A 26,598-nucleotide genomic window follows, 5' to 3' on the forward strand; every position below is an offset into this window, starting at 1 on the left:
CTGAGAAGTGGGGAGGTGGAAGCCAGAGCCAATTGAGGGTGGCGCCGCCCTTACAGCACGGGCTCCCAGTGGGCAGCCCCCCAACAGGCAATGGGCCTAATCCGCCTGGGCCAATCTGCTAGGCAGCCCCCACCTGGGGGCCGAGTGCTAAACTTGTCTGGACCCGACAAGGCCTGCGTTAACTGCATGGGCTCGGCCTCCTATGCATTCCCCAGTCCCACCGCCATTTTTACATCCAGAAACGACCGCACGCGCTATTTGGAAACGCAACTTCGTACCCGCGACCCGACTGGACCCCAAAGCCAGACCTGCACGTCACAGAAGTCCTGGCCGCTGCGAGGAACCAGGCTCCACATACTCGCTGGCGGTCTGGACTCCCCACTCACCCGCACACGGAAGGACCTCAGCATCTCCGGGGCCCTGCCCACCACGCGCCCACCACGCCGGCCACGGCCGGGCGCTCCCACTCAACAGAGGCGGCAGAGCGCCGAGGTAGCGAAGCACAGCCATGGCGGCACGCGGCTCAAAGCCCGGCGCCCTTCCCGCGCGCCCCCTGGGCCTGCCCCTTGGGGGTGTGTCAGGAAGGCCCCGCCAGGGAGGAGCTGCGGCCTGCCCCTCCCGGCCCAGCTTCCGGTCTTCAGGCGACGGCACACTGTAGAATGCCCTATGTCTTCTGTGGACCTAGGAATGAGCCAGGAGGGTACCCACGTGCCTCCCTCACAGGGTGGTGGACTCGGAAGGCCTTCTTAGCCAGGTTTGGGCCGAGTTTTTTTTTTCCAGAGACTTCTCTGTCAACGTGGGGTGCGCAAAGGACAATCCTGGGGTCATTTGCCGACTTCTCTCTCTGCCTGGCGCATACCGGAGGCCATTGGCCCCACTTCCGGCATGGCCTTGCTTGGGCCAGCCGCGATTCAGGTGGTCTTGGTCATCGAATACCCACTGATTCCAGAGCTTCTAGAAATGGGTTAGATTGGGGAGGAGAGAAAAAACAATCTACACCATCCCTGCTGCCAGGGTAACCGAACAAGAACACTTTAAACAATGTGGCTGTAAAAAGCTACATTTCAGTTGGCCTCTTAATACTCTTACTCAGTTGGCTCGTCAGCACTTTGCCAAATTTGGAGGGTATGTTAGAGATGATCCGTCTTAAACATCCCCCAAATCTAATAACTCATGTTGGAAGCCAATCCCTCCCAGTCCCCAGGAGCTCTCAGCCTTATTGGGGAATCTGACCAAGCGCTAACTGGAGGTGCTAGTTTATAGAGGAAACAGTGATTTCAAGAAAGAGCCTAGAAGTAAGAGCAGTCCTGGTATGCTATGGATTTGGAATTCAGCTGCTTCTCACCTGGGTACCTAGTGTACTCCATGGAATGTAGCCTCAAGGATTTAATTGCAGTTACTAATTCCTCGGACCATGTAGGGGTAGCTCAATTATGTGGAAATGCGCATGGGCATCTGTATATTTACAGGGAAAAAAGTCTGGGGACAAATACACACCAAAATGTTAACATGCATTCATTCATCAGGTTTAAGACCCTGGGCTACAAAGAATGAGAACTAGCTGACAGCTAGTCGAAGACAAATGGGAGCAAGACTAATACCTTTTGTTTATTTTCTCTTTATTCTTCTCTTTGTTTTCCATGATGTGAATAGATATCTAGCAACCACTAAAAAAAAGGGTTTTTTTTTTGTTTTTTTCGGTTTTTTGGGAAAAGGAAAATACTTTTCCTTCTGAGGGCGGTCGGAAGGAAAGGACTGACTCCCCAAGCCTCTCTGCTCAGTCCCCAAGGTTGCTACGAAACCACACCACACGTAGGAGCGTCTTGAATCCTGTGGTGCGACCTGAAACATCTTAAGTGAAGGATGTGCCATCGACTCAAGTTGCGTGTTTCGAGTGCCGATTTGCAGCGACTGCAAGATAGGTGGCGGGGTAGAGACACTATCGCAGCCACCTTGGCGGAACCCTCCAGCCCACAGCTCGCAGGTTTCGTGGACGTAGGGTCTCCAATAGACCGCTACTACCGGAAACGGAAAGCCTTGGGCCGGCTGGAGATTGGACGCGGGGCCGGAAGCGGAAGTGAGAAATTGCTTTGGGTGGCTCCGGGTATGGCAGGGGTGGTGGCTGTCGCGGCCGAATCCCTTGCGGGAGGCAGGGCACGGGCGGCTCGCACTGTGCTAGATCAGGTGGTGCTCCCGGGTGAGGAACTGCTGCTGCCAGAGCAGGAGGACGCAGAAGGCCCAGGAGGTACCGGGGAGCGACCGCTGCGCCTGAATGCGGGGGTGCGCGCCCGGGTGCGTGTAGTGTGCGGCCCGGGCTTGCGGCGCTGTGGTGACCGCCTTCTGGTCACCAAGTGCGGCCGCCTCCGTTACAAGGAGCCCGGCGGCAGCGGCGGCGGCGGTGGCGTTTACTGGGTGGACTCGCAGCAGAAACGGGTGAGTTGGGACTCTGGAGAGGTGGTACGGCCGTGAAAGTGATATCCCCGCTCTGGGAAGAGGCAGGGATGGGGCCCTGGATCCCTCTGTTAATGCTAGTCTAGAGCCACCGTAGTCTTGTGCCCACCTCTACATCTCCTTTAGAGGGACTGTGAACAAATGGAACGTGACTCGAGAAGGGCGGCCAGGAGAGAGGGGAGACTGGAAATCTTGGTGTATAAGAGGATAAAAACTGTAAGACATGGTCGTTGCCTTCAAAATCCCAAAGGAGCACCAGGCGTATCTTTTGGTGTCCCAAAGGACGGAACCAGTCTCAATGAGCGGATGTCACAGGGAGTTAAATTTCTCTTAGAATAAGGAAAGACTTTAATATGGGAAAAATTGCCAATGAAATAGCCTTACTTGGTTGTGAGGACCCCGTGTAGCACTAGACTTAATATGCAAGCAGAAGCTAGGGACTTTCTGATAAGGATACAAGATGTATGGGATACTGGCTGAAATGAACAGAGTATTTGAAACTGTAAACCTAAGAGTTTATGATTGATTTTCTTTTACTGAAAGTAACATATGATCAAATTTGTTGTAGATTTGTATTAATTTGTAGACTTGAATCTCACAATATTTTCTAAATATCTCTAATGACAAACAGTGAAGTAATCACTAAAGACTTACTGAAGATAAAGTGGAAATGATTGCCATTTATGGCTGTCACTTCATTCTGGTTTTTTGTTTTTTTGTAGTATGTCCCAGTGAAAGGAGACCACGTGATTGGCATAGTGACAGCTAAATCTGGAGATATATTCAAAGTTGATGTTGGAGGGAGTGAGCCAGCTTCTTTGTCTTACTTGGCATTTGAAGGTGCAACTAAAAGAAACAGACCAAATGTGCAGGTAACGATGGGGGCCTTTGCTTTCAAAAATAAGAAAAAGCATCGAAATATCCAGCAACACTCAAATATCCAGAATGCTACCTGAATTCTCTCTTAAGCATGACTTACTTTCCCACTTCTCTGGGTTGATCTCTGAGCATCTGTGCAATCACTTCAGGCTGTAAGAGTTTTTTCCAGTGTCCAGCTCTGGGACTAGAGTTGCATGCTTATTTACATTTGCTATATTGGGGGCTGTTTCATTTGTACTGAGTTGAAAGGCTCTGTCCTCTCTATTGTTATTTGTTATGTCTATATCCACTGGACAAGGAAGTGGGCCATAGGCTTCAGGAGGAAGGAGGATTAAGTAGTGCAAATTGCCATATCAGCCACCCATCCACCCTGATTGTTAAGTCCTGGGACTGCCATCTCACAACTTCAGTCGCATCACTGTTTTCCCACAAGCTCTGCTTGGAGCTGGCAGAGGAGCAATCCTGTTACTTCAGGTTTTCAATTTGGACTCTTCTGGTAGTGTAGCCACACTCTCTCTGTCTGCCCAAGCCAGAAATTTGGTGATGCCTTTGCCCCTTTTCACTAACCTCTCATGTGTCTTTAGTTGCTTAATCTTACTGATGCTGTTTGATTCTATCTCTGATCTTCTGCACATTAATTCCTGTATCCTTCCATTTTTCAAGATCAGACGTTAGCTACTTTTTGACCAGTATTGGTTAGTGACCTCCTTTTTTAAAAAAATATTTATTGAGAGAGAGAGTGCGTGTGTGAGTGGGGAAGAGACAGAGAGAGGGAGAGAGAGAGAATCCCAAGCAGGCTTTGCACCATCAGCACAGAGCCCAGTGCCTAACCAGCCAAGCTAACCAGGTACTTCAGTGATCTTTTCATTAACATCCCTGCCTGTACACTTTTGCCCTTCTATCCAGGCTTTTGAGAGCTGACAGTCTCATACACTCCCCTTACTCAAAAAAAAAAAAAAAAAAAAAAAAAAAAAAATCTTTAACGCCTACAGATTTCCTTGGCATTATACTCCAGAAGTCTTCACTTATCTATAATTATATCCTCCATGCAGCCATACTTGAACCACTCCAAACTATTTAATAACACTACTGAGGGGTGCCTGGGTGGCTCAGTCAGTCAAGCATCCTACTGTTGATTTCATCTCAGGTCATGATCTTACAGTTCGTGGGTTTGAGCCCTATGTCAGGTTCCACACTGTGCAGAGCCTGCTTGGGATTCTCTCTGCCCCTCCTCTGCTCGTGCTCTCTCTCCCTCTCTCAAAATAAATCTACCTTATAAAAAAAAAATAGCACTACTGAACTCATAAGTCCCTGCCCTTGTACCTTTGCTTATGCTGTTCCCTCTGTCTGGATTGCTCTTTCTGATTGCTCTATTACCTTAGCCTATGGAACACATGCTCATCTTTTGAGACTCAGGCTAAACACCATCATCTCTGTAAAACCATCCCTCATTTACAATCATTTTCCTTATAACTTTACTCTAGCACCTACTGGATTCAGTCTTAAATGAACTTGGTTATTTATATGTACATCCCCACTGCCCTCCAAGACCAAATGCTTCTGAAATGCAAAGAATGTTTTTTTCCTCTTTAGTTGCTAGTCACCAACAAATAGTAGATATAGTAACAGAACAAATTCACTTTTCTCCATTCCTTTAGTTTCATCATTTTGAAGTTCAGTTCTATGAAGTTAAGTAAATCTTGCCTTAAATACCAATGAATTACCATTGTTCCATGTTGCTTTGAATAATTGACATGCCTGGAGTTTTCTTCCATCAATCTTCTGTAAGTCCCTAGAGTAGTGTGATCTAATAGAACTTTCTGTGATGATGCTAGTGTTTTACATTTGCACTGACTAGTATGGTAGTCACTGGCCATGTCATGGCTGTTGAGCATTGAAATGCGGCTAATGCTGGGCGCTTGAGGGGCTTGGTGGGTTAAGTACGGACTCTTGATTTTGGCTCAGGTCATAATCTCATGGTCACTAGATTGAGCCCTGCATTGGGCTCCATGCTGGGCATGGAGCCTGCTTAAGATTCTCTCTCTCTCTCTTTCTGCCCCTTGTCCATGCATGTACGTGCATTCTCTCTCAAAAAAATAACTTTTAAAAATGTGACTAATGAAATTGAGGAACTGAATTTTGAGGCTCTAATTTTAATTAAATGTAAGTTTAAATAACTACATGTGGGTAATGGCTACCATATTGGATGGCGTAACCCTAAAGAATGTTCTCTTGTCTTTGAGATAGCTCCCATTCTGGGGAGGACACACTTGGGTAATGTTGCCTTTTTAAAGAGTCAACTCAAGTGACTCTGGGTATTCTGGAAGATAGTTGGTCCCTTAGGCACAGAAGTATACATGGCAGGCATTGCTGCCAACGGGAAAGAACCCATAGCAGCACCTATAGAATGATTTGTTGAGTGGAAATGAACTTTTTAAATTATCATTTTAGGTTGGAGATCTCATCTATGGCCAATTTGTGGTTGCTAATAAAGATATGGAACCAGAGATGGTCTGTATTGACAGCTGTGGACGAGCCAATGGAATGGGTGTGATTGGACAGGATGGTCTGCTTTTTAAAGTGACTTTGGGCTTAATTAGAAAGTAAGTCCTAATGCCTTCTGGCTTGACTGTCTTCTTTTATGATTATCCTTGGAAAGCTGACTGATTTTTGGGATTGGATTCTTTGTAACAATGTCTGAATCTCCTCAAAGTTAAAAATCAGTGTCCATTTTAACACCATTGTACACTCATGCATTTAGTCCCATCCTCTCTTCATGTAAATACACTAAATTCAGATGTATCTGGTGGTGTAGTTTTTGTGTTGATATGAAGTCTTGGGCTTCTTTCCCAGAAAATCAGATGTGAAAACTGGCCTTTCCTCCTCCTAAGTCATTTGAATATAGACGCAATTTATAATTGTACAAAATCACCAGATTTCTCTAGTAATGGGGGCCAAATACAGGTAGGCTGATGTACTCTTGAAGCTTATGCAGATATTCCCATAAGATTCCTGCTATTCTGTCCTGGTAGATTTAATAGTTCCCAGAGGTAGATTCTGTTAGGTGTTTAGACCTTTACCTACCCAAAGTTATGTCCTGCTAAAAGAGCTTTACTCTTAGAGCCACTGAGCTCAGAGCTCAGTGTTACATGCCTCTCTTTGCTACTTATTCTGCAGATTTGGACAAAGTTCAAGACAGAGAAGCAGCACCCTTGTGGTTTGAAAGTCAATGTTTCTCTCCAAGTACTGAATTTAATACCAGGAAATAGCTTACATGGTCAGCAAAATAAGCTGGTTCGTTTAGCACCATAGATAATACAAAAGTTACAATTCTACAGCCTAGAATTAAGGTGCTCTGACGATACAGGAGAACTTTGTATGTATTTTCTGTAAAGTTGGTGACAGAGGGACTTTGATTTCTTTGTAGAGGATATAACCCACTGTCGTGACCTGTAGTGTACTGGTTAAGTGTGCTTGGATGAAAGGGGGCAGCAAATGTCATGTACCTTTTTCTTGGATGATGTTGGTGGGGATTTGAATAACTATGGAGAACTATCCAGAAACTAAGTCTTCTGCTAAAAGAGACTCAGGTCACACCCCACCACTTGGTTAAATTTCATTTTCTTTCCTTTTCCTCACCAGGCTGCTGGCTCCAGACTGTGAAATCCTTCAGGAAGTGGGAAAACTCTACCCACTGGAGATAGTATTTGGAATGAATGGAAGAATATGGGTTAAGGCAAAAACCATTCAGCAGACCTTAATTTTGGCAAACATTTTGGAAGCTTGTGAACATATGACAGCAGATCAAAGAAAACAAATCTTCTCCAGACTGGCAGAAAGTTAGATGTAATTTTTTATGGGTCAGTTGACCCAAGAGACTATGGGTTTCCTAGGGAAAATTTTTTCCAGGTGAACCTCTCTCTCCCCATTAAACCGTCAGAAAACATAATGTGAATGTACACATTGTCTTATTACAGTTCTAAGTAAAATATTTTTATAAACATGTTACTAGTTGCCACCCATGTTCTTGTGGGTGAGAAAAGTCATTATAAAATAATGATGTCCTTTTTTCTTTACAATAAAGTTTACTAAAAGTATTAAGGTTTATTTGGTGTTAACTCCTTTAATTTGGCTGAAGTGCAGCTTCTATAATAAACTGGAATTAAGCATTAAAATAACAATTATTTTCTGGTAAAAGTAAAACATGTTCACCAGAGAAAATGAGAATACATAAAGTATAAAGAAGCAAATGCACTATAGACATAATGTATGTGAATATTCTTTAAATTGAAATTATAGGATTATACTTTATATAAGTACTTTGTAATCTTTGTCCACTTGAATGTTTGATGTATTTCTTATATGATTGCTATTAAAAATGAAATAGTTATAGAATATTTAATGTTCATGTTAAGATATTTTGCATATATCCAGCTTTTTGTTGGTTCTGTAAATAACACAGATGAGGATCTCTGAAGCCAAGTCCAAAACTTCCTGCCTAGGCTTTAAAAAAAAATGGTAGAAGTGATAGCGTTGGAGAGGAAATTCTTCCATGCCATTTGATTATTGTAAGCAAAGTCTTTAGAGGTAAAAATGCCTGGCAGATGATCCAGGTCAGTGTTCGGAGGTCAGAGACCTCCCTGAGAGTATGATAAGAGTCACCCCTGAACCATAGCCATAGGAGGTCCCTTTTGGATGACAGAGATTATAGAACTCATTTAATACGGTGATAAAGACCAAGGAGCATTATATATTCCTAAAGATGTTTCCTGAAGATTGGGCTGTTTTTAATACAAAGATATTGATTTATCAAGAATTTATCAAGTGATGATAGCTCCTTTAGGATTAAATCATGAAAGGGAGGGGAGAGAGCAGAGAAATAACGTTTTGGTTCTTTGCAGCTACAGAATATATTCTCTGAATTTGCTAACTGCTTAGCTTTCAAGTTTACTAACCCAAGCTGGCCAGAGTAACTGAAGCAACTATATGTAACTAAGACCTGAGAAAAGGGATCACAGATTGTGTAATGAAAGGTTATCCAACATACTTGCGTCAGAGGCAATGTATTTTCTGGTTACTTTTTTTCTTTTCTGGTTATTTTTAAGTTAGACGTACCAATACTGTATTTTTGCTCTTCAATTCTGCCTGTTGATTATAAATATATATGAAGAAACTAGTTTGCACAAGGCTCAGAAAGATACAAAGATACTCCCACAAAGTGTCCTGTTAGGAGGCTACCTTTAGGAAGAGAGAAACCCTCCACTCCATACTCAGAGCAGGAGAGACAGGGTGGGAGCTACAAGTGGGAGCAAAGTGCTATGGGGGCTTAAAGCAGGGCTAGGTTAGGATCCTGCAAAACACATAGAGTGTATCGCTGAGTTGGGGAAAATCACCATGAACAGAGGAGGCTGGAGAAAGTGCTACAACTTGATACCAGTTGAGTGAAAATTAAACTCGATATAATAATAATTATTTAAGCTATCTCTAAAGAATAGGTATTTCACAAATAGGTACATAAAAGATGAATTAATACATCCAAAGCCATGTAGTTTTGGGCTAATTCCTGGTTATGTAAACTTTTTACTTAGTGATATATCTGGGCTCTTCCTGTGAGCCAGGCACTCGGAGATAGAAAAGAGTGTAAAATGTGGTCCCTGTTATTAGTAACTTATATTCTAGTGAAGATCCAAGATGTGAAGTAAAGGCAAGTGTGTGCCATCGCCACCCTCTGCTCTGCTTTTCGGTCAAGGCACCTTCAGCAACTTCCCCACCCCTGCAACTTCTTAGGCTGTCTGTCCATCACTCCACTGAGTTCTGAAGAATGTAGCCTTTTCTGGAAGAAACTCCTTTCTTCAATGCTTCAGGCCAGTTTTGAGTCTCAAAGTATGCAGATAGGATATCAAAGACTGTTAGAGGGTAAAAAGAAAATAGTGACCACACTGAGAAAAAAGTAGTAAATGACTGATGAGGAAAAGGGTGTTCTGGAATATTTCATTTAACAAACCTCTGCACCCACACGGACCCTCTTGCCACAAGGACCTCAGCCTACATGGAGAGATAACGAGCCTGTGAATGGACAGTGCCGCAGCACTGAGATGAAAACAGTACAATGGAACACAAAGGAGGGTCTCTGAATGGCTGAGAGGGGGAAGGGAGCAGCCAAGATGCTCCTGGACTGAATTCTGGACAAATAGGACTTCACAGTTCACTGATGGGTTGAACACCGCATTCTAGGCCAAGTGGACAATTTCACCCATCTTTAACATGGTTGGGATCCAGGAAGAAAATGCCAAGTGCATCTGAGAGGCTAGAATACTTGTCACAAACTGCATGCAATAAAATCTGAGCACATTAGTCACAGGGTACTGCTTTGAGGTCTGCTTATATGTAAACATAATGCAAAGGAGCAGCACCAGAATTAACACATGTTAAATGTGGGCCAAGTGAGGGGCGCCTGGGTGGCTCAGTCAGTTAAGCGTCCAGCTCAGGTCATGATCTCACAGTTTCATGGGTTTGAGCCCCACATCAGGCTCTGCGCTGACCACATGGAGTCTGCTTGGGATTCTCTCTCTGTCTCTCTCTCTCTCTCTCTCTCTCTCTCTCTCTCTCTCTCTCCCTTTCTCTCTGCCCTTCCCCCACTCACGCTGTCTCTCTCAAATAAATAAACTTAAAAAAAAAAAAAGCGTGGGCCATGTAAGCAGTACCTTGATTGATGGCCAAGATCTCTGAATGATAGTTTTTCCGATTCTGGCATCTGACCATGTATTCCTGGATTGGCAAGCGGGCTGTCTTGACAGAGTGCTCTTGGGCTTTTTGAAATGTCACCTTCTGTAAATCACAGTTAAATATTTTTCTTGTGAAAATGACAAAGATATTCTCATTGTAATATGCATAGCAAATTATGAGAAACCCCATTTACCACCACTCCAATTTCCATCTGTATAATTATGATCATCTGTAATCATAATTAAATGGTAAGTATTAAAAATCGGTAGCCTAAGGGAGAATGAAGGAACTGCAGACAATGAAGAGTATTTACCTGTTCTAAGTAAGAAATGGCTTGTGCAGCAGACATCTCACTCACTTGGGAGTCATCTATCTACTAGCTTCCATTTATTACTATTTACAACCAAGAAGGAAATAAGTAAAAGGAGGCATATTTATTTGCAGCCACAATCTGCATCCAAAAGTTCAAGCAATCTAATCAACCAGAGGAGAACACTCCTGACCCTAAGTCGGTAAGATGTAATTCTGGATCTGGAGTTTTCAGCCCATAGCCATTTGACAGCAGCAAATTAGAGAAAAGGGAGAAAGGATTCAAGTCATATACAAAACAGCAATAAGGTGTGAGAGCACTCAGCCCAAGTAAAAGGAAGGGATCTGAAAACTGCAGAAAGCAGTCATAAAAACTAAAAAACCCCCCAAATCTGAGGCCATTTAGGGTCAGAGTACAATAACTAATATCCCTTTAAAGATGTTCCTGAGTTATGAACTCAAATTTAAATTATATTTGCCACTTTGTAAGAAGCTCTGGAGAGATCATCTACCTACTTACAATTTCAGGATTAAAAAGAAAGGTTTAGATTACTGGTTAGATTACTGGTATAGATTACTTCCAATAGTTAACTATTGGAAGGGGCCTCAATAGTTAATTATTCTATTCCGATCATCTATCCAATGTTGGTCTATCCTTATGGCCTCTCTTCCAAGTGGCCTCTGTCCTGAAAGGGACAATCCTTATGACAGGCATCCTGGGGAAACCTATTCTACTTTTGACAGTATGGATTAATAGGAAATTCTTGACAGGGAGCCAAATTTTCTGTTTTCCCTGAGCCTTCCACTAATTTTTCTAGTCCCATCGCCCCAGGACCATACCAAGCAAGTAAAATGTCTCTTCCACAAGATGGCCATTCAGGTACTCCACAGCAGGGATCATGCCCTGTGCATCCTTCTGGCAGTCTCAGTTCTGTCGCCTCCCCCTTGAGTCTCTTCATCATTCAGGCCAAACTCATCTGAACTTGTTGCAGCTTGTCACTGTCCTTTCCCACTGTGTCATGATCGACTGGCCACCAACAGTGTGGTCTGACCAGCTGGAGCAGCATGAAGCAGACCTAGCACCTCTGTCCTGACACTGGACCACCTGCTTCTCAGACTCACATAAAACAATTCCAAGAGAGAACTTCCAAAATGTGTTATGTGATGCGATTCACATAACATAAAGGTACAGCTGCTCAAAAGCCTTCTTTGAAGAATAACATCCCTTTGCATATATGGTCTAGGTGGGGTTTTTTTTGTTTTAAGTCTATTCTTTTACAATCATTTTGAACTGGAGTACAAGAATTCAAAGTTAGTAAGAGACTTGGATGCTGCTCTGGAGGAGCTCACAGTCTAGTTTCTGCTCCTCTGAACATTTAAAGATAAAACGATTCCCCTTGAAGAAATGTTCTCAGCATATTTTCTGTGTGGAAGCCAAACTCTGCAGTAACAACCAAAAAGTTCTATACGTGTGGCAAATCATTGTGCCAATTATTTTTCAGTTTAAACACGACTGGAGCGATAAGAGAAGACAATGTATTAAAACTGCACATCACTGATCGTACCCTGCTCACTGACCTTCTAGACTTTTCTGACTCAAAAGAAAAAGCTATCACTCTGCTGTGGGAGACTGCATTTGGCTGTTATGTCTCTTTAATCTCTTTTAATCTATAACAGCCCCCTAACTATTTCCGTTTTCATTACACTGGTTTTTTTTTAAATGTGGTCCAACTGTTTTGCAGAATGCCTCACATCCTGTTTCTTCATGATTAAATGTAGTTTAAACAGTTTTCAGTAAGAACACTTTGCAAGTGAGATTCCATCACATTGGGAGGCACATAGTGTCAACACTGGTGATTCTAAGTTTGGACATCTGGTAAGATGGTGACCTCCAATTCACTTCATTGTAATGGCACATTTGTGCCTTTGTGATGTGTGGGGCACCATTTGGGAGACTGTGTGAATAGCCAGTTCTCCCACGCTTTTTGTTCAATCAGTTCCGTCAATCAGTGATTATACTGGGAGTAACAAAATAATGATTTTTCAATTCTATTATGTATTTCTCATTTAACAGCTACCATTCTTTTTTTTTTTTAATGTTTATTTATTTTGAGAGAGAAAGAGGGTACGCGCGAGCAGGGGACAGACATAGAGAGGGAGAGAGCATCCCAAGCAAGCTCTGCACTGTCAGTGCAGAGCCTGATGCGGGGCTGTGTCTCACAAACCATGAGATCATGACCTGAGCCGAGATCAAGAGTCAGATGTTTAACTGACTGAGCCACCCAGGCGCTCCTAATACCCAGCATTCTAGCATTCTTCTATCTCCACCCCCCACCTGTTTTTTAGACTATCACTATGAATCATGGAATGCTGACCTTTTTTTTTTTCATTTTATTTATTTGCGAGAGTGAGTGGGGGAGAGTGGCAGAGGGAGAGACAGGGAGGGAGAGAGAATCCTAAGCAGGCTCCACACTCAGCACAGAGCCCAATGAGGAGCTCGATCCCATGACCCTGGGATTATGACCTGAGCCAAAACCAAGAGTCAGACATTCCACCAACTGAGCTACACAGGCACCCCAGAACACTGACCTTTTTAGAATAAATGCAATTCAGTTAAGTATCACCTGTATTGGGGTGCCTGGGTGGCTCAGTCGGTTAAGCGTCTGACTTCGGCTCAGGTCGTGATCTCGCAGTCCGTGAGTTTGAGCCCTGCGTCAGGCTCTGTGCTGACAGCTCAGAGCCTAGAGCCTGGAGCCTGCTTCGGATTCTGTGTCTCCCTCTCTCTCTGCCCCTCCCCCGCTCATGCTCTGTCTCTCTTTCTCTCAGTCAAAACTAAATAAAACATTAAGAAAATTTTTAAAAAAGTATCACCTGTATTAAATATGTGTGTATATCTCTACAGATATGAAAAAATATCCAAAATACACTCACATATATTAAAAAATACATATATGTAATATACCCACAAACACTTGTGTGATCATAGATTATGTCAAGAAGTATACACAAGAAAATAGTGGTTGGCTCAGGTGGGGGGCACTGTAGGACAAGGTTAGGAGGGAGACTTATTTCTCACTGTAGTTCTTTTTATAGACCTTATTATATCATTATTGCGTATGCAATATGTTAATTAGTGATATAAACTAATAACAATTATCTCAACAAATGTGTGTATAACAGAAACATATTTCAAAACTCCAATTATTCCAATAAAATTCCAACTCAACAAAAGAAATCCGCACAGTCTTACTGACATCAAAATTATAGGATAAAACTTATGTCAGCAGAAAAGACGGCCTAAGAAGGAACAAACTCCACTCTCATAAAGAACAATTAGGTGGTAAGAATGCTGAATCAATACTTCCTTGGTCAAGATCAGAGTTATCCTTGCAGAACTGAAGACAGGAGAAAAGAAATTCAACAACGGCTCTTTATGTAATTACCAAACACTCCCCATGCCAGTTCCTGACTGGACTGCCAGGTCAGGATCACTAACATTGATGAGAAAGGGAATTTCACAAGCAGGAGGGCCAGCTGAGGCAGGAGAGGTTCCTTCTTCCTATTCTGAGTTCTTAGGCCTTTTGGGTAAGATTATGATAGGGCAGCTACCTCTGAAAGGAAGCCCCACTTTTCAAAATATAGCTGTTAGGTCTAAAATGCACGTTTACCTTCTGGATGCTTTCGTCCACAAGTCCACCAAGGATGTAAACTTTGTTTAGATCAACATCTTCAAGAGCTAATGAAAAAATGAAGGCCATTGAGATCAAATCTGTTTTATAATTTCTAAAGCCAAAGAAAGTAAAAGGAAAGAATTATTAATGATAAAAGTAGAAATTTAATAAAGTAGGAAACAAAAAGGCAATAGATTTGCTAATTTTCTCAAAAGACAAAGCTTTGGCATATCTAACCAAGAAAAAAAAGGCAGTTGACTCAAATCAACATTAGGATTCATAAAGGAGACAAAATAAAAATTACAGAGGAATGTGAAATAATTAGGAAAGAATACTAAGATCAACTTAATACCAATAAATTTGAAAAGTATGTGAAATAGTTGATTTTCTGGAAAAAACACATATCTAACATTGATCCAAGAAGGGCCAAGGAGGGGAGCTGACCAGGGAAACTGGAAAAGACTACCAGGTAGGTCACAAGGTCCAATGAGGCTGGAGACCCTAGATCTGTGCAGCTGTGCACACATAGTAGGACATGTGCAAAGTGTAGTGAGGTATACACCCATAAGAGGTGTGCAATTAATGTTCATTCCTTTTGTTTTTTTTGATACACCTTGGGTGGCTTTAATAAATTCTGACACAGGGAATAATCAAACACAGGGTTTAGAACAAAGTGCTACATGAATCCATGCAGGAAAGTACATACCATGTTCTGAATCAGGAGTCAGGTACACAAGGGTTTCCAGAGGAAATAAACTAAAGCAGTCTTCCTCTGTTATGTCTAGCTGAAAAATGTAAATAATCCAATGTAGTGTGAACTAGGTTAAGACACAGCCCACACTGCAGCATCTAGTTACCAGGCATCAATTCTCTGTTAGGCATGGCTCTAAGTGCATCAAGGGGACACATGTCTGACAATCTGTTCTCACAACGTACTTCAATGGGGAGAGGAAGTAGAAAGGACATTCTACAAAACAAGATAGAAAGTAATACAACACCCTAACAGATGTACAGGAAGCACGCCCCAGGACAACAGATGAGGGAGTGACAACACCAGGGACAACCTTCTAATGAAGGGAATGCTGGAACTTGGTTTCTGAAAAGAGATGAGATAGACACATACAAAAGGAAGTAGCAATGAAAATGGGGAGAATCACCTAAGAAAGGCATGAAGATGGGAAAGCAAGGGAACCAGGTGACCCTAAGAGTGGGTCTGTGGGGCTCACGTACGAGAATCATAAAACCCGCACAGAGAAGAGAAGCAGGAACTGGCTGTACTGTAGGAGAGACACTCAGACAGTAACAGCGACCACAACTAACTGCAGGACCACACAGGGCACGTTTCATACTCTCTTCCTCTGTGAACCTCCCTAGGAAAAGTCCACACCACCCAGTCCCAGCTACATAACACAAACACACAAGACATTTTTAGTGGCACTTCTTAGGAAGTGTTCTGGATTGTTGCCTGTATTATGATCACTACATTCATGGGACCCTAGGGAAAGAGATAAAAAGTAACTGAATGCTCCCTAAAACTCACCTTGAGTCCACATTACTCTCATAAGGATTTTCTCTTCCCCCATAACTCATGCTCCCTAATTATGCACTACTGTAAACAAGAAAGGAGTCACAGCATTTCCCCCAAAACATTCGTGGAGTATACAGTCTAGCATACAACACACAGAATACAAAATACAGTCCTAGATACCTGGTAATATTAGTCTGCCAATGCAGTGGAAGGATGAAAGTTTAGAAATAGAAGACCTGATGAGAGATTCTAAAGTTTTTTAGATTGCAATAGTGAAAATATGGAATTAGTATATTTTTATATAAAAATATGAAAAAGTTAAAAAAAATTTACTATTATCATACAATCTATTTTTCAAATGACACTTCAAGTAATATCCAAAATGAGGCTTACCAGGTAACTAGAGAATCCATCATTCATCCTCAAACACTCTTCATACAGGTGACTGTCTGTGGTGAATCCAGTGAGGTAGATCCAAAATGGCCTGTCAGCTTTTTTATTTGAACCATACAACCTTCGGATCTGTCCAGCCAGTCTACTTAACTCCTTCAAAGAAATAACGACAACTTAGACTAGAAGCATGCCCACTCTTTCTAAATTCACTACCAACAAATGGTTAGGGGTGCCTGGATGGCTCAGTTGGTTAAGCATCTAACTCTTGATTTTGGCTCAGGTCATGATCTCACAGTTCATGAGTCTGAGCCCTGTGCTGGGCTCTGCACTGACATTGTGGAGCCTGCTTGAGATTCTCTCTCTCTTTTTCTCTCTCTCTCTCTCTCTCTCTCACTCTCTCTCACTCTCTCTCACTCTCCCTCTCTCTCTATCCCTCCCGGGCTCATGCGTTCCCTCTCAAAAAAACAAACAAATAAACAAACAAAAAAACAAAAAACCATACCATACCATAAAACAAAACAAAACAAAACAAAACAAAACAAATGGTTACTCAGTAAGTTCACTGAATGCTACTCTGAGAAATCTGATGAACTAGAATGGCCCCTTTTACTCCAAGAATGAGTACGGAGGGTATATGTGAGCATGCATGTTACACTCCATGGCACACACACCTTATAGATCAAAGTTAAGGTAATGATACTAGCCCAAAAATAGTGAGTTAACGGAAAGACTCTGAACTCTCTCTCCTTCTGGACCTGCTGTTATATATCTAATATGATATATGGAATTGTTCTCTTAGCTCATATCTAAAATTTTACCATGTGATATTTACTGTTTATTTTTAAAAGGTTAGATTACTAAACAGACATGTTTTATACTCCATCAAATAAAATTGGCACCTTACCCTAACTCTAGGAGATGTAACAGGGTCAGAGGTTTTAACTTTCTATCCTGATTCACAGACATCACCTTAAGAAAAGTAGTTTCACAATCTGGCCTGATCTGGGTCAGGAGAGAAAAAAACACTCTGGATTTGATTTAATCTGATCTCAATTAAAATAAACAGTAGAAAATTCTTGGTTGACCTTTTCAGAGGGCTATACTTAGAGGTTCCATGTACGAACCCCAAATCTTCAGTCTTCCTAGTTTCTCTGAAAAACATGCAAACACCAGCATATACGACAGAGATGTTGGCAAACAGAAAAACCTGGTTTTTGGTGTAAGGCCAAAAATTAAGGCCCAATACTGTGTGTTTCCTAGACATCTGGTGAAACCAGGTAGGCCCTGAAAGTCCAAATAAATGCAAGCTCTTCCCCCAGTTCTGCTCCCATAGACAAGGCCCCCCAGCTAAACAATCCTTTCTGTCAAAGGGACCAGGCTAGTTCCTGCTTATCCCCAAGTAGTGAGTTTCAATTCCCTGCCAGCCCATGGAGTTATTCCCAGAAAATTAATCACATCTTCCTGCAGGAACCAGGGAGTACACCACCCTCATGATACTACAAAGCCTGCCTCCCACAGCCCCTGGTTGTTCATTCTGTCCCCAAGTATAATCCCATGTGGTCCTGCATGGCATGCAGTGTCCTCCTCCCCCTGGGCTGAGTACACGTGACTAATAAACTGCTATCATTCTTATCTGTCCAATGTCAAATGTGTTTTCTTCAGCCATCCCCAAAACCCTAGGGTGGAATCCCTCCTTTACCAATGGGGTGAATGGAAAACGATTAAAACACATATGTTATAGGAAGACCTCCTACAAGGTCATCTCATCAACATGCAACTAGGCAAATATTCCTCTCCCCAGTAGAAAGCCAGATTTCATTTCTGGAGGACTGAACATGAAAGGCTCCACCTAGACCAGGGACACCATGAACACTGAGACAACAAGGTGGGGCTCAAAACAGAAGATCAGATAAAATTTGCAGACTAAACCAGAGGGTATCTATTCTCTTCCTGATTCTTTATAACAGCCAATTTGAACTGAGAAGCCATGTGTAGAAAACTAAACACTTTTGCTGGTTTACTACGGAATTACAGAGGCTGGAAGTGGTCCTGCTCTTTGTCAAAGCTGTTCCCTTCTGGACGTCCCTCATGTGAGCAGGAATTCAGAGCTTAATGGATGTCCTACCTTCTTAGACATGTGGTGGGTCATACTCAAATCAATACAGAGTCTTGGTCCTGAGTGTTTGGCTTCCAAAAGTCTCTCCTTGGTTAAGGATCTCAGAAAACGTTTGCTGTGCTGGGGGCAGATGCCTGAAGTAGAAATATCAAAAAGGAGTAAAAGTGGGAAAACAGAGGAATACACTCAGTTGGAAAAGAATCTCCCTAGCCAAGTGATATTTTCTGAACATAAAGAGAAACTTGAAACTCATACAAGATATTTATTCATTTGGGTGCAGCTAAATGGTGAGGGGTGTGGGCTCTGGGGTACATTGCTGAGTCTAACTCAGAGTTCACTCCATTTACTTATTACTAGATAGTCTTAGGCACATTATTTAATTTCTGAGCCTCAATCTCTTCACCTACTAAATGGGGATAAAAAAAGCACCTACCCCTCAGGGTAAGCCATGTAAAATTCTTAGCAATGAACCTAGCACATAGCACTCAATAAATGTTAGCTCCTGTTGTTATCATTCCTTCTACTTCTGAGCTTATAAACACATACGTTCACTATGTGTTTCAGGGCAGCCTTAAACTTTGCTGTCTTTGAAACTTTGATTCCCCCAAAAACAGAACAACAGGTCCTACCTCCAAGAGGTTTGTTTTTCCTTAAAAACAATATTCCTACTCTCCTAAGAACATGCAGATACTAGTCCGTAAAGAGATAAATGACTACACCAGCAATCATATTTTTACCTGAATTTTCTACACGATTGGCCTTTCTTCTTTCTTTTTCTTGCTTTCTTTTGCTCTTCTTTGCTGCAACTATCTTTTCCCAGTGTCTCTGTTTTCTTTGGACATTTTTCTTATGTCATCGAGAAAACAAAATTGTTTGAGAACTTCGTAAGCAACAAAAAGGAAAATGAATATTCAAAACAATTACTTAATTATTTTTTAAGTTAGATTTAAAGTTAGGAGAGAACAAAGATATTAGTCTTAAAAAAAAAAAAAAATAGACTAGATTGTGTTAAGAGAAAGCAGAGCCCCAGAAAAGAGAAGTGATATGCCCAAAGTAAATGTATTAGGGACAGGGCCTGAAGCAGAGCTTAGATTTCCTGACCCTTCCGAGGTGTATCAAAAACTCCTCTTCCCAGCTGGCTCAGTCGGTTAAGTGTCCGACTCTTGATTTCAGCTCAGGTCATGATCTCAGTTTGTGGGTTCGAGCCCTGCATAGGGCTCTGTTTTGACAGCTCAGAGCCTGCTTGGGATTCTCTCACTCTCCTTCTCTGTCACTCCCCGTCTCGTGCTCTCTCTCTCCCTCTCAAAATAAATAAATAAACTTAAAAAAAATTCCTCTTGCACTTTATATACTTTTCTTATGACTCAAGTGGAACTGAAACCTTAAACCAGTAGCAGGAAATTCATCCAATTTTGGAGCACACCAAACTCATTCCTAGTCTTTTTGTTACTAGTACCTACCCTCAGAACAGGGGTCTCTGGGACATAGCACCATCGCAAAGCCCACGGCCAGGCAACTCGCTGCACTTACTGAGCACCACATTGCACTGCCTGTGGGCAGTGTCTCTCCCTCCAGATGCTCACATTCCACATCAATCTGTAGAAGCTGGAAGCTTTCAGAGATGCTGTCTTCACCTGTGTCCTCTAGGATGACTTCTTTCTCCTGCAGCACGCGTGAGTCTGTTTTCCGAGCACTCCCTTCCAATTTCCAGTCCATGTGCTTAGTCTTCTGTCCTTTTCACCCAGGTCAGAAAAGGGCACAATTACGTGAGACGTCACCTTATTTCACCTACAGAGGTATTTCCCTGCATCCCAATGTCAAATAGCATTACTGTGTTGCTGAAGGAGTAGACATGTGGGAAATATTAACACAGACTTATTGAATGGAGAAAAGTGTCTGTGTCTTCCAGAGAAATGGGTCAGCCCAGAAATGTTTCAGTACCAAGGAGGCTAAATCCACTTTTTAGAAGACAAGCACAGCTCCTGACAGCTCCTAGCAATCACCAATGATTCACGGCTGCAGTGACACAGGTGGTCAAGTCATTTACTGTGTTCTTCAAAACGCATGTAGTAGTTGAGGGTGGGACAGAAATGGCAAAAGCCACCTCCTCCATTATGTTTCAGTTTATATTTAGAACTATTCCTTTAGCAAACATTTATTGAACACCTACTATATGTGAAGTCCACTACTAGAAATATCCTAGGAAGGTAAGAGCTAGCCAAAAACATATGATGAAGAGTTACCTGAAACCAACCAAGAATTCTAGGTTGCTAGTGATGTATCACAATTTGTTTTTCCAAACTATGTATTCCTTCTCCCAACTCAGTTAAGTATCACTGCAGCTGAAAGCCACAGTCACCAGTGAGAAAACTTAATATCCATCAGAAGTGCTGAGGTAGGAAATTATGGAGAACCCATTGCTATGGCACACTAAACAAGGGCCATAATTTCAAACTGCTGTTCAAAATCCCTGCAAAGGTTATAAGTAAAAAATGTTCTAGGCGCACCTGGGTGGCTCAGTTAAGCGTCTGACTCTCGATTTCAGTTCAAGTCATGATCTCACAGTTGTTGAGACTGAGCCCTACGTCTGAATCCAGGCTGAGTGTGGAGCCTGCTTAAGATTCTCACTTTCTCCCTGTGCCCCCTCCCCCACTCACACTCTCTCTCTCTCTAAAAATTAAAAAAAACACTCTAGCCTACAGTTAAGTGTCACATATGTCCATTGTTCATGGCTGCACCTCTGAGTCCAGTGCATTTCCACCATCTTCGGAAAAGTATAGCTTTGCAAAAGCAAATGTATGTAATATGATCCATGCATATGGTAAAAAAAAAAAAAAAAAGATAATGAAAAGTAATGATCCTCATTCCAATCCCTTCCACCTCTAGTGCCAACCTGTTAATCAGGTCTTTTTAGTTCATCCGGTAATTAACTCCTTATCCTGAAATCATATGCTTTCCATTACTTCTTGAATCAACTTTAACTTTTATCAACTCCCTATGAAACACTAGAATTCAAATCACTCATAATATCCCCTCTTATTTTTCTGTTACACTGACTTTTAAATTTTTTTGAGGTATATTTTACATACAGTAAAACCCAAAGGTTAGGTACAGCTCAATATTGTGTGTGTGGAGAGAACATACCAGCTCAATGAGTTTTTAACAAAAGCATAGGTGTGTTACTTACACCCTCATCAAGATATGGAGCATTTCTTTTTTTTTTTTTAAACTTTTTAGTCATTCTTTTTTTTTAAATGTTTATTTTTGAGAGAGAGAGAGAGGCAGAGCTTGAGAGGGGAAGGGCCAGAGAGAGAGGGAGACAGAGAATCCAAAGCAGGCTCCAGGCTCTGAGCTGTCAGCACAGAGACCAATGTGGGGCTTGAACCTGTGAGCCACAAGATCATGACCTGAGCCAAAGTTGGATGCTTAACCGACTGAGCCACCCAGGTGCCCCAAGATATGGAACATTTCTATCACTCCAGAATGTTCCTTTCCTTCTGCACTTTGCAAGTCAATCTTCATCCCATTCCCATAACCCGACAAAACCCGACATTGTTTTTTTTCTATAACCATAGATTAACTGTGCCTATTATAAAACATCATATAAATGGATTCAAACACTGACATTGACATTTTCCCCCTCAACGTGTTTGAGAATCATACATGTTACTTCATGTATTAGTAGTTTATTCCTTTTAATTGCTGAGCAGAATTCCATTGTATGAATATACCATAATTTATTTCCCTATTGATGAACATTTGAGATTTTTCCAATTTGGGACTACTATGAATAAAGTTGCTAAGAACATTCTCACACAAGTGTTTTTGTGGACATATGTCTTCATATCTGTTGGCTAAGTACCTAACAGTAGAGTTGATGGGGCATAGGATAGTTGCCTATTTAACTCACAAAAGACTGCCATCAGTTTCTCAAAGCGACTGCGCCACTTTACAGTGCTGTCAGCAACAAATCAGACTTCCAGATGATCTGCAGCATCACCAACATTTGCTGTTGCCAGAGTTCTTAATCTTGGCCATTCTTGTGTAGTGGAGCCTAGCTGTGTTTTAATTTGAATTTCTTTGATTGTTAATGATATTAAGCACTTTTTCATGTAATTTATTGGCCATTCATAATATGTCTTCATAAGATTTCTGATCAAGTCTTCTGCTCATTTTTGAATTATCTTTTTATTAACGAACTGTTGAAGTTTATCATATTTCTGGATACAAGTCTTTTTTCAGACATGGGTATTGAGAAGAGGTTTTCCCAGTGTGTGGCCTGCCCGTGCATTTTCTTAACAAGGCTTTTGTTAAGCAGAAATTTTAAATTTTGACCAAGTCTAATTTATCATTTTTAATTAACTTTATTTAACTTTTTAACTTTATTTTTTTATTAACTATAAAAGTTAATGCTGTCTGTGTCTTCTAAGAAATCTTTGCCTACCCAAAAAGCACAGAGATATTCTATGTTGCTTTCTAGAAATATCTTTATAATTTTAGTTTTTACATTTAAGCCTATAGTCCATCTCAAATCCACTTCTCTCAAAGATAACAGTCTTGTCCTGCTTACTGTCCAATGCTGAAAACAGTTTCTTCATATAATCTGTCCAGTTTTACAGCTTTTTTATCAGAAGGTAAGTCCAATACCCATACCTCTGTCATGACAATTACCAGAAGACATCTTTACTATGCTTAAGAATATCCTTTAAATTTCTACTTCTTGTTCAACAATCTTATATGTTACCCTCTGACTCCTTAAGGTTAGGCTCCGAAAATAAACACCCTAATCTTTCCCTCTCTCTCTCTTCCACCCTTAATGTTCCAATTTGGTAAGCTGAGGCTTTAATTTTACATATTTAAGACAGGCTCTACATTGTGATGTGTCATCAAAATTAACCCTCTTGGCCTCTGTCTATTCCCTTGGTGGTTTCTAAAATTCGTAAACCAATAAACTGCATTTATATTAACTATATAAATATTACCCACTACAGAGACAAGTAGAGTCCGAGGATTATATTTAGTTCTCTAATGTTCTGACTCCTGTTACTAGCAAACATTTCTAGTGTTAAGCTCATACTGTTTTCTTATACTCCATCAAATGCTCAAAATGAGGCCAAATTTTAGTTGTTTTTCATTTAAAAAAAATTTTTTTAAATGTTTACTTTTGAGAGAAACAGATAGAATATGAGCAGGGGAGGGGCAGAGAGAGAGGGAGACACAGAATCCTTAGCAGGCTCCAGGCTGCTGTCAGCAGAGCCCAATGGCGGGGCTCGAACTCACAAACTGTGAGATCATGACCCAAGCTGAAGGTGGACACAACTGACTGAGCCACTCAGGTGCCCCTAGTTGCTTTTCATTTAGACATAATAGGCTGTTGTACTGGAAACGTAGCAGTCCTAGGATTTAGCCATGCTTCCCAGCTTGCTACCTGTGAGTAGTAGGATAACAGCCAAAGCACTTAACTTTCTGTCACTGGTTCTTTGAGATGGGATAATACTACATCCCAGGACTGTTGCAAGAACTAGACCTATTTCATTTGCCTGACATGGAGCAACTACTCATGAAATACAGGCTATTCAATCTCTTCCAGTGCTGTTCTTTCAGGCTTTCTAAAAAGGTAAGTCTTCTGAGCAGTTTTGGGGTATTCATCACACATCATGTAAACATTTAACCACCAGATATATTCCTGAATATGGCCAAGTAAATTATATTCTAGATTTTCAAAATTACAGATTAGAAATTTGTGTTCATTTTCCTGCACAGGCTAAAGTTTACTTATGCTCAGAAGTCCTTTCTTTAATACTCAGTACAAATTTTAATGTATTTATTTATACCATTGACTGTGTCACTATGAATTTAAGGCATACACAAAATTTAGTAGTGTACATATTATTTCTAGAAAAACGAGGAAAAGGCCAAGTTATTCTTAAGCATTTCAGAAGCACTGCACTGTTCACATATGAATGGCAATGTTGATTAGAAATACCTTTAAGAAAAGATAGCCAGTCTCATTATACCCGTTCCTTTAGATGACTGAGCAAGTTTTGTTGTGCCAATCATCAGAGTCATCTGCATTTTTCTGCATTTAGGCATTCAAAAAAGAAAAATGAAAACTTTAAGATAAACTGGTCCAACACCTAACAACCTCATTTTATTAGGGTGAGAAAACACCAATTTGTTAAATGAATGCCAGTTTAACAGCCATGTGCTTTCCCTCCTCTGAACTCCACAGCATTTTGTATTCTCATCTGTTTGTCCATTCGTTCAGTCAATAAATATCCATTGAGCTCCTCCTCTTTGTCAGACCCTTTTGGGGAACGACTAAGAGGTAATGAATGTAGATGTCTCATTGGAGAAGTCTGGCTGAGAAGGAGAAAAGAGAGCTAGGGTTGAAGTAGCTGGAGGGGCTGCTGAGTTTTCCGTTGCTGTTTAGAAAATTGGAAGGTCTGTGCTCATGTTTTCTCTCTCATCAAACTGCATTCCTTTGCAGGAAGGACTGTGTACTTATATTTACGTAAATACTGTAAGAGCTCACAATGTAGAACCTTGCAAACAGCGGTGTTTGAATAAATGTTTGTTGAACTGAATTTTACCACTACCACCCCCATTCCCTTCTTCCTAGTCCCCTCCTTGTATCTCAGACCTCCCCAAGTTCCTACAGTCCCTGAGGATCTTGGGATACAGCAATATTGAAAATCAAATGAAGGCAATTCCAACCACTACCAAAGAGTCTGAAATATAGCAGATTGGGCAGGGACCATATCTTTTTCATCTCTGTATCTTCAGTGGCCAGCACAAGGCCTGGCACAAAATGGAAGCTCAGTAAATACTGAATAGAGCCTTGCTATCTAGTGATTCTCAGAAAGCAAACATGAAATTGGGCATCACAGAAAAACAAACCTTCTTAATCTGTGTGAGACATTATCTATGCCCAGATTTAGCATTTCATTTCATTAAAAAATGTTTTCTGAGCCTCCATTACAGGTCCAGGACCAAGTACTGGAATTATTCAATTACTCAATCATTTAACAAATAGTTACATGCTGAGGATTTGGGAATGATGTCCATTCTGCCTCCATGGGGCTCCAATTATCTACCTCAGCCTTGACTGACAGTTGGTCTGTTTCTCCACTACGTTACAAGCTCTCCCAGGGAAGAGAGGATAAAGAATTCAGGTGCGCACCCCCAGTACTCAGCACTGAGCCTTGCAGAACACAAGCATCCTAAATGTTTTATGATTATGTTACCCTTCTGCTCAGAACTATGCAGTATTCTCCATTTCACTTACAGTACATAACTGAAATCCTTACAATGGCCTATACTGCTCATTAAGATCTGCCTCCCGCATCGAGTGTCCTCTGCACTCTCCGGTCTGCTTGCTGCTCCTAACATACTTAAGGATATTCCCACCTCAGAGCCTTTGCACTTGCTGTCGTGTCTACCTCCAATGCTCTTCCCCTAGATAATTATATGGCTACCTGCCTCAATTTATTCTGATATCACTGTTCAACATGGCACATGTTTTACTTATTGTCTGAACTTCCCCATTCCTATAACGTAAGCAGGTGTTCTGTTTGTTTCATCCACTACTCTATCCTATATGCCTAGAAAAGGGCTTGGTACATAACAGACGCTCAATAAATACTTACTGATTTAATAAATTCTCCACCCATCCCCATCTCTGAGTTGACAGAAGCCTCAGATCTTTTCTAACCCAAATCCCACCTGAGGAGCATATCACTGGGCCCTAAGTGACGGGCCAGCCTCTGTCTGCACAACTGTTTGCGTCTCTCATTTTCTAAGTTTTAGTCCACCGAAGCTGGCTCCAGTCCTCTGGCACCTTCAGCACGAGAACACCAAGACCCCAGGCTCGAGAGTACCCCGCCTGTGGGCCCCGTCTGGCCCACAGCCTGCTAGTGGGAGGGGTGGCAGAAAGGGAAAGCACCAAGAAGGTGGAGGACACCAGGCCACACGACTGTCGAAGGTCGCTTCCCGGCATCTGTCCCACCTACGAACCAGGCGGCAGCCCCAAGTCAGACCCCTTTGGCCCCACGTCCGTCCACCCAACGAACCCGAGGCATACCTGAAACCCTCACCTCGCGCAGTCTCGGCGGCGCACGTCAGGCCCCGCCTCCGGGCCAACTTCCGGTTCCTGCCCCCCTCCGAGTGGCATTCTGGGAGTTGTGGTTTTCAGCCTGGTAGCTTGGTGTGCCGGAGCCAGTGGGAGGCTTTGCCTTCCATCTAAACTGGCACTAAGGAGCTGCGTACCGCCCAGGTATTGCTGCGCCTGCCTGAACCTATTTCCTCGGTTGTGAGACGGGGATTACGATACCAGCCGCTCGCCACTTTCGCAGGCTGCGGCAGGTAACCCGAGGCTTTGATGGTTCTCAAGGGCTGGGCATTGGGAAACTGGGCTGAAACCGGGCTGGAACCACCCCTCTTCTCACAACCTGGGGGTCTTGCCCTCCCTTGGACCCCCTACAACCAGCAGAGCCCACGAACTGACACAGGCTTCCCTGAGCACA

The 26,598-nt window shown here is 42.1% G+C and overlaps 2 protein-coding genes across 7 annotated transcripts; one reads left to right on the top strand and one right to left on the bottom strand.

Annotated features, from left to right (window-relative positions):
• The first annotated feature begins 2,083 nt into the window (after window positions 1-2,083).
• Window positions 2,084-7,427, top strand: EXOSC3 (exosome component 3). Its single transcript, XM_015079443.2, has 4 exons — window positions 2,084-2,433; window positions 3,174-3,323; window positions 5,782-5,933; window positions 6,973-7,427. The coding sequence occupies exons 1-4, from the start codon at window positions 2,107-2,109 to the stop codon at window positions 7,172-7,174; spliced, it is 831 nt and encodes a 276-aa protein (XP_014934929.1). The 5' UTR covers window positions 2,084-2,106; the 3' UTR covers window positions 7,175-7,427.
• TRMT10B (tRNA methyltransferase 10B) lies at window positions 7,415-26,218 on the bottom strand. Of its 6 annotated transcripts, none has more exons than XM_015079444.3 (9): window positions 26,157-26,218; window positions 19,604-19,806; window positions 18,811-18,919; window positions 18,083-18,207; window positions 15,958-16,110; window positions 14,743-14,821; window positions 14,034-14,101; window positions 10,035-10,158; window positions 7,415-9,236 (listed from the first exon to the last, which is right to left on the bottom strand). In XM_015079444.3, the coding sequence occupies exons 2-9, from the start codon at window positions 19,787-19,789 to the stop codon at window positions 9,130-9,132; spliced, it is 951 nt and encodes a 316-aa protein (XP_014934930.2). In that variant the 5' UTR covers window positions 19,790-19,806; window positions 26,157-26,218; the 3' UTR covers window positions 7,415-9,129. The 6 variants fall into 6 exon arrangements, with proteins under 6 accessions (XP_014934930.2, XP_014934932.2, XP_014934931.2 ...); XM_015079446.3 differs by having other exon boundaries at window positions 19,604-19,801; window positions 26,157-26,200; XM_015079445.3 differs by having other exon boundaries at window positions 26,170-26,193.
• Window positions 26,219-26,598: the final 380 nt, after the last annotated feature.

This window comes from Acinonyx jubatus, chromosome D4 (assembly GCF_027475565.1).
Source record: "Acinonyx jubatus isolate Ajub_Pintada_27869175 chromosome D4, VMU_Ajub_asm_v1.0, whole genome shotgun sequence".
NCBI lineage: Eukaryota > Metazoa > Chordata > Mammalia > Carnivora > Felidae > Acinonyx > Acinonyx jubatus.

Excerpts from the sequence above, each read along its gene's own strand:
- EXOSC3 (XM_015079443.2), top strand. The coding sequence starts at position 2,107 with ATGGCAGGGGTGGTGGCTGTCGCGGCCGAATCCCTTGCGGGAGGCAGG. Across the intron at positions 2,434-3,173 it reads TGGACTCGCAGCAGAAACGG|TATGTCCCAGTGAAAGGAGA; the intron begins GTGAGTTGGGAC and ends GTTTTTTTGTAG. Across the intron at positions 3,324-5,781 it reads GAAACAGACCAAATGTGCAG|GTTGGAGATCTCATCTATGG; the intron begins GTAACGATGGGG and ends TTATCATTTTAG.
- TRMT10B (XM_015079444.3), bottom strand. The coding sequence starts at position 19,789 with ATGGACTGGAAATTGGAAGGGAGTGCTCGGAAAACAGACTCACGCGTG. Across the intron at positions 18,920-19,603 it reads GCAGTGCAATGTGGTGCTCA|AAAAATGTCCAAAGAAAACA; the intron begins GTAAGTGCAGCG and ends CGATGACATAAG. Across the intron at positions 14,822-15,957 it reads ATGGATTCTCTAGTTACCTG|CTAGACATAACAGAGGAAGA; the intron begins GTAAGCCTCATT and ends TACATTTTTCAG.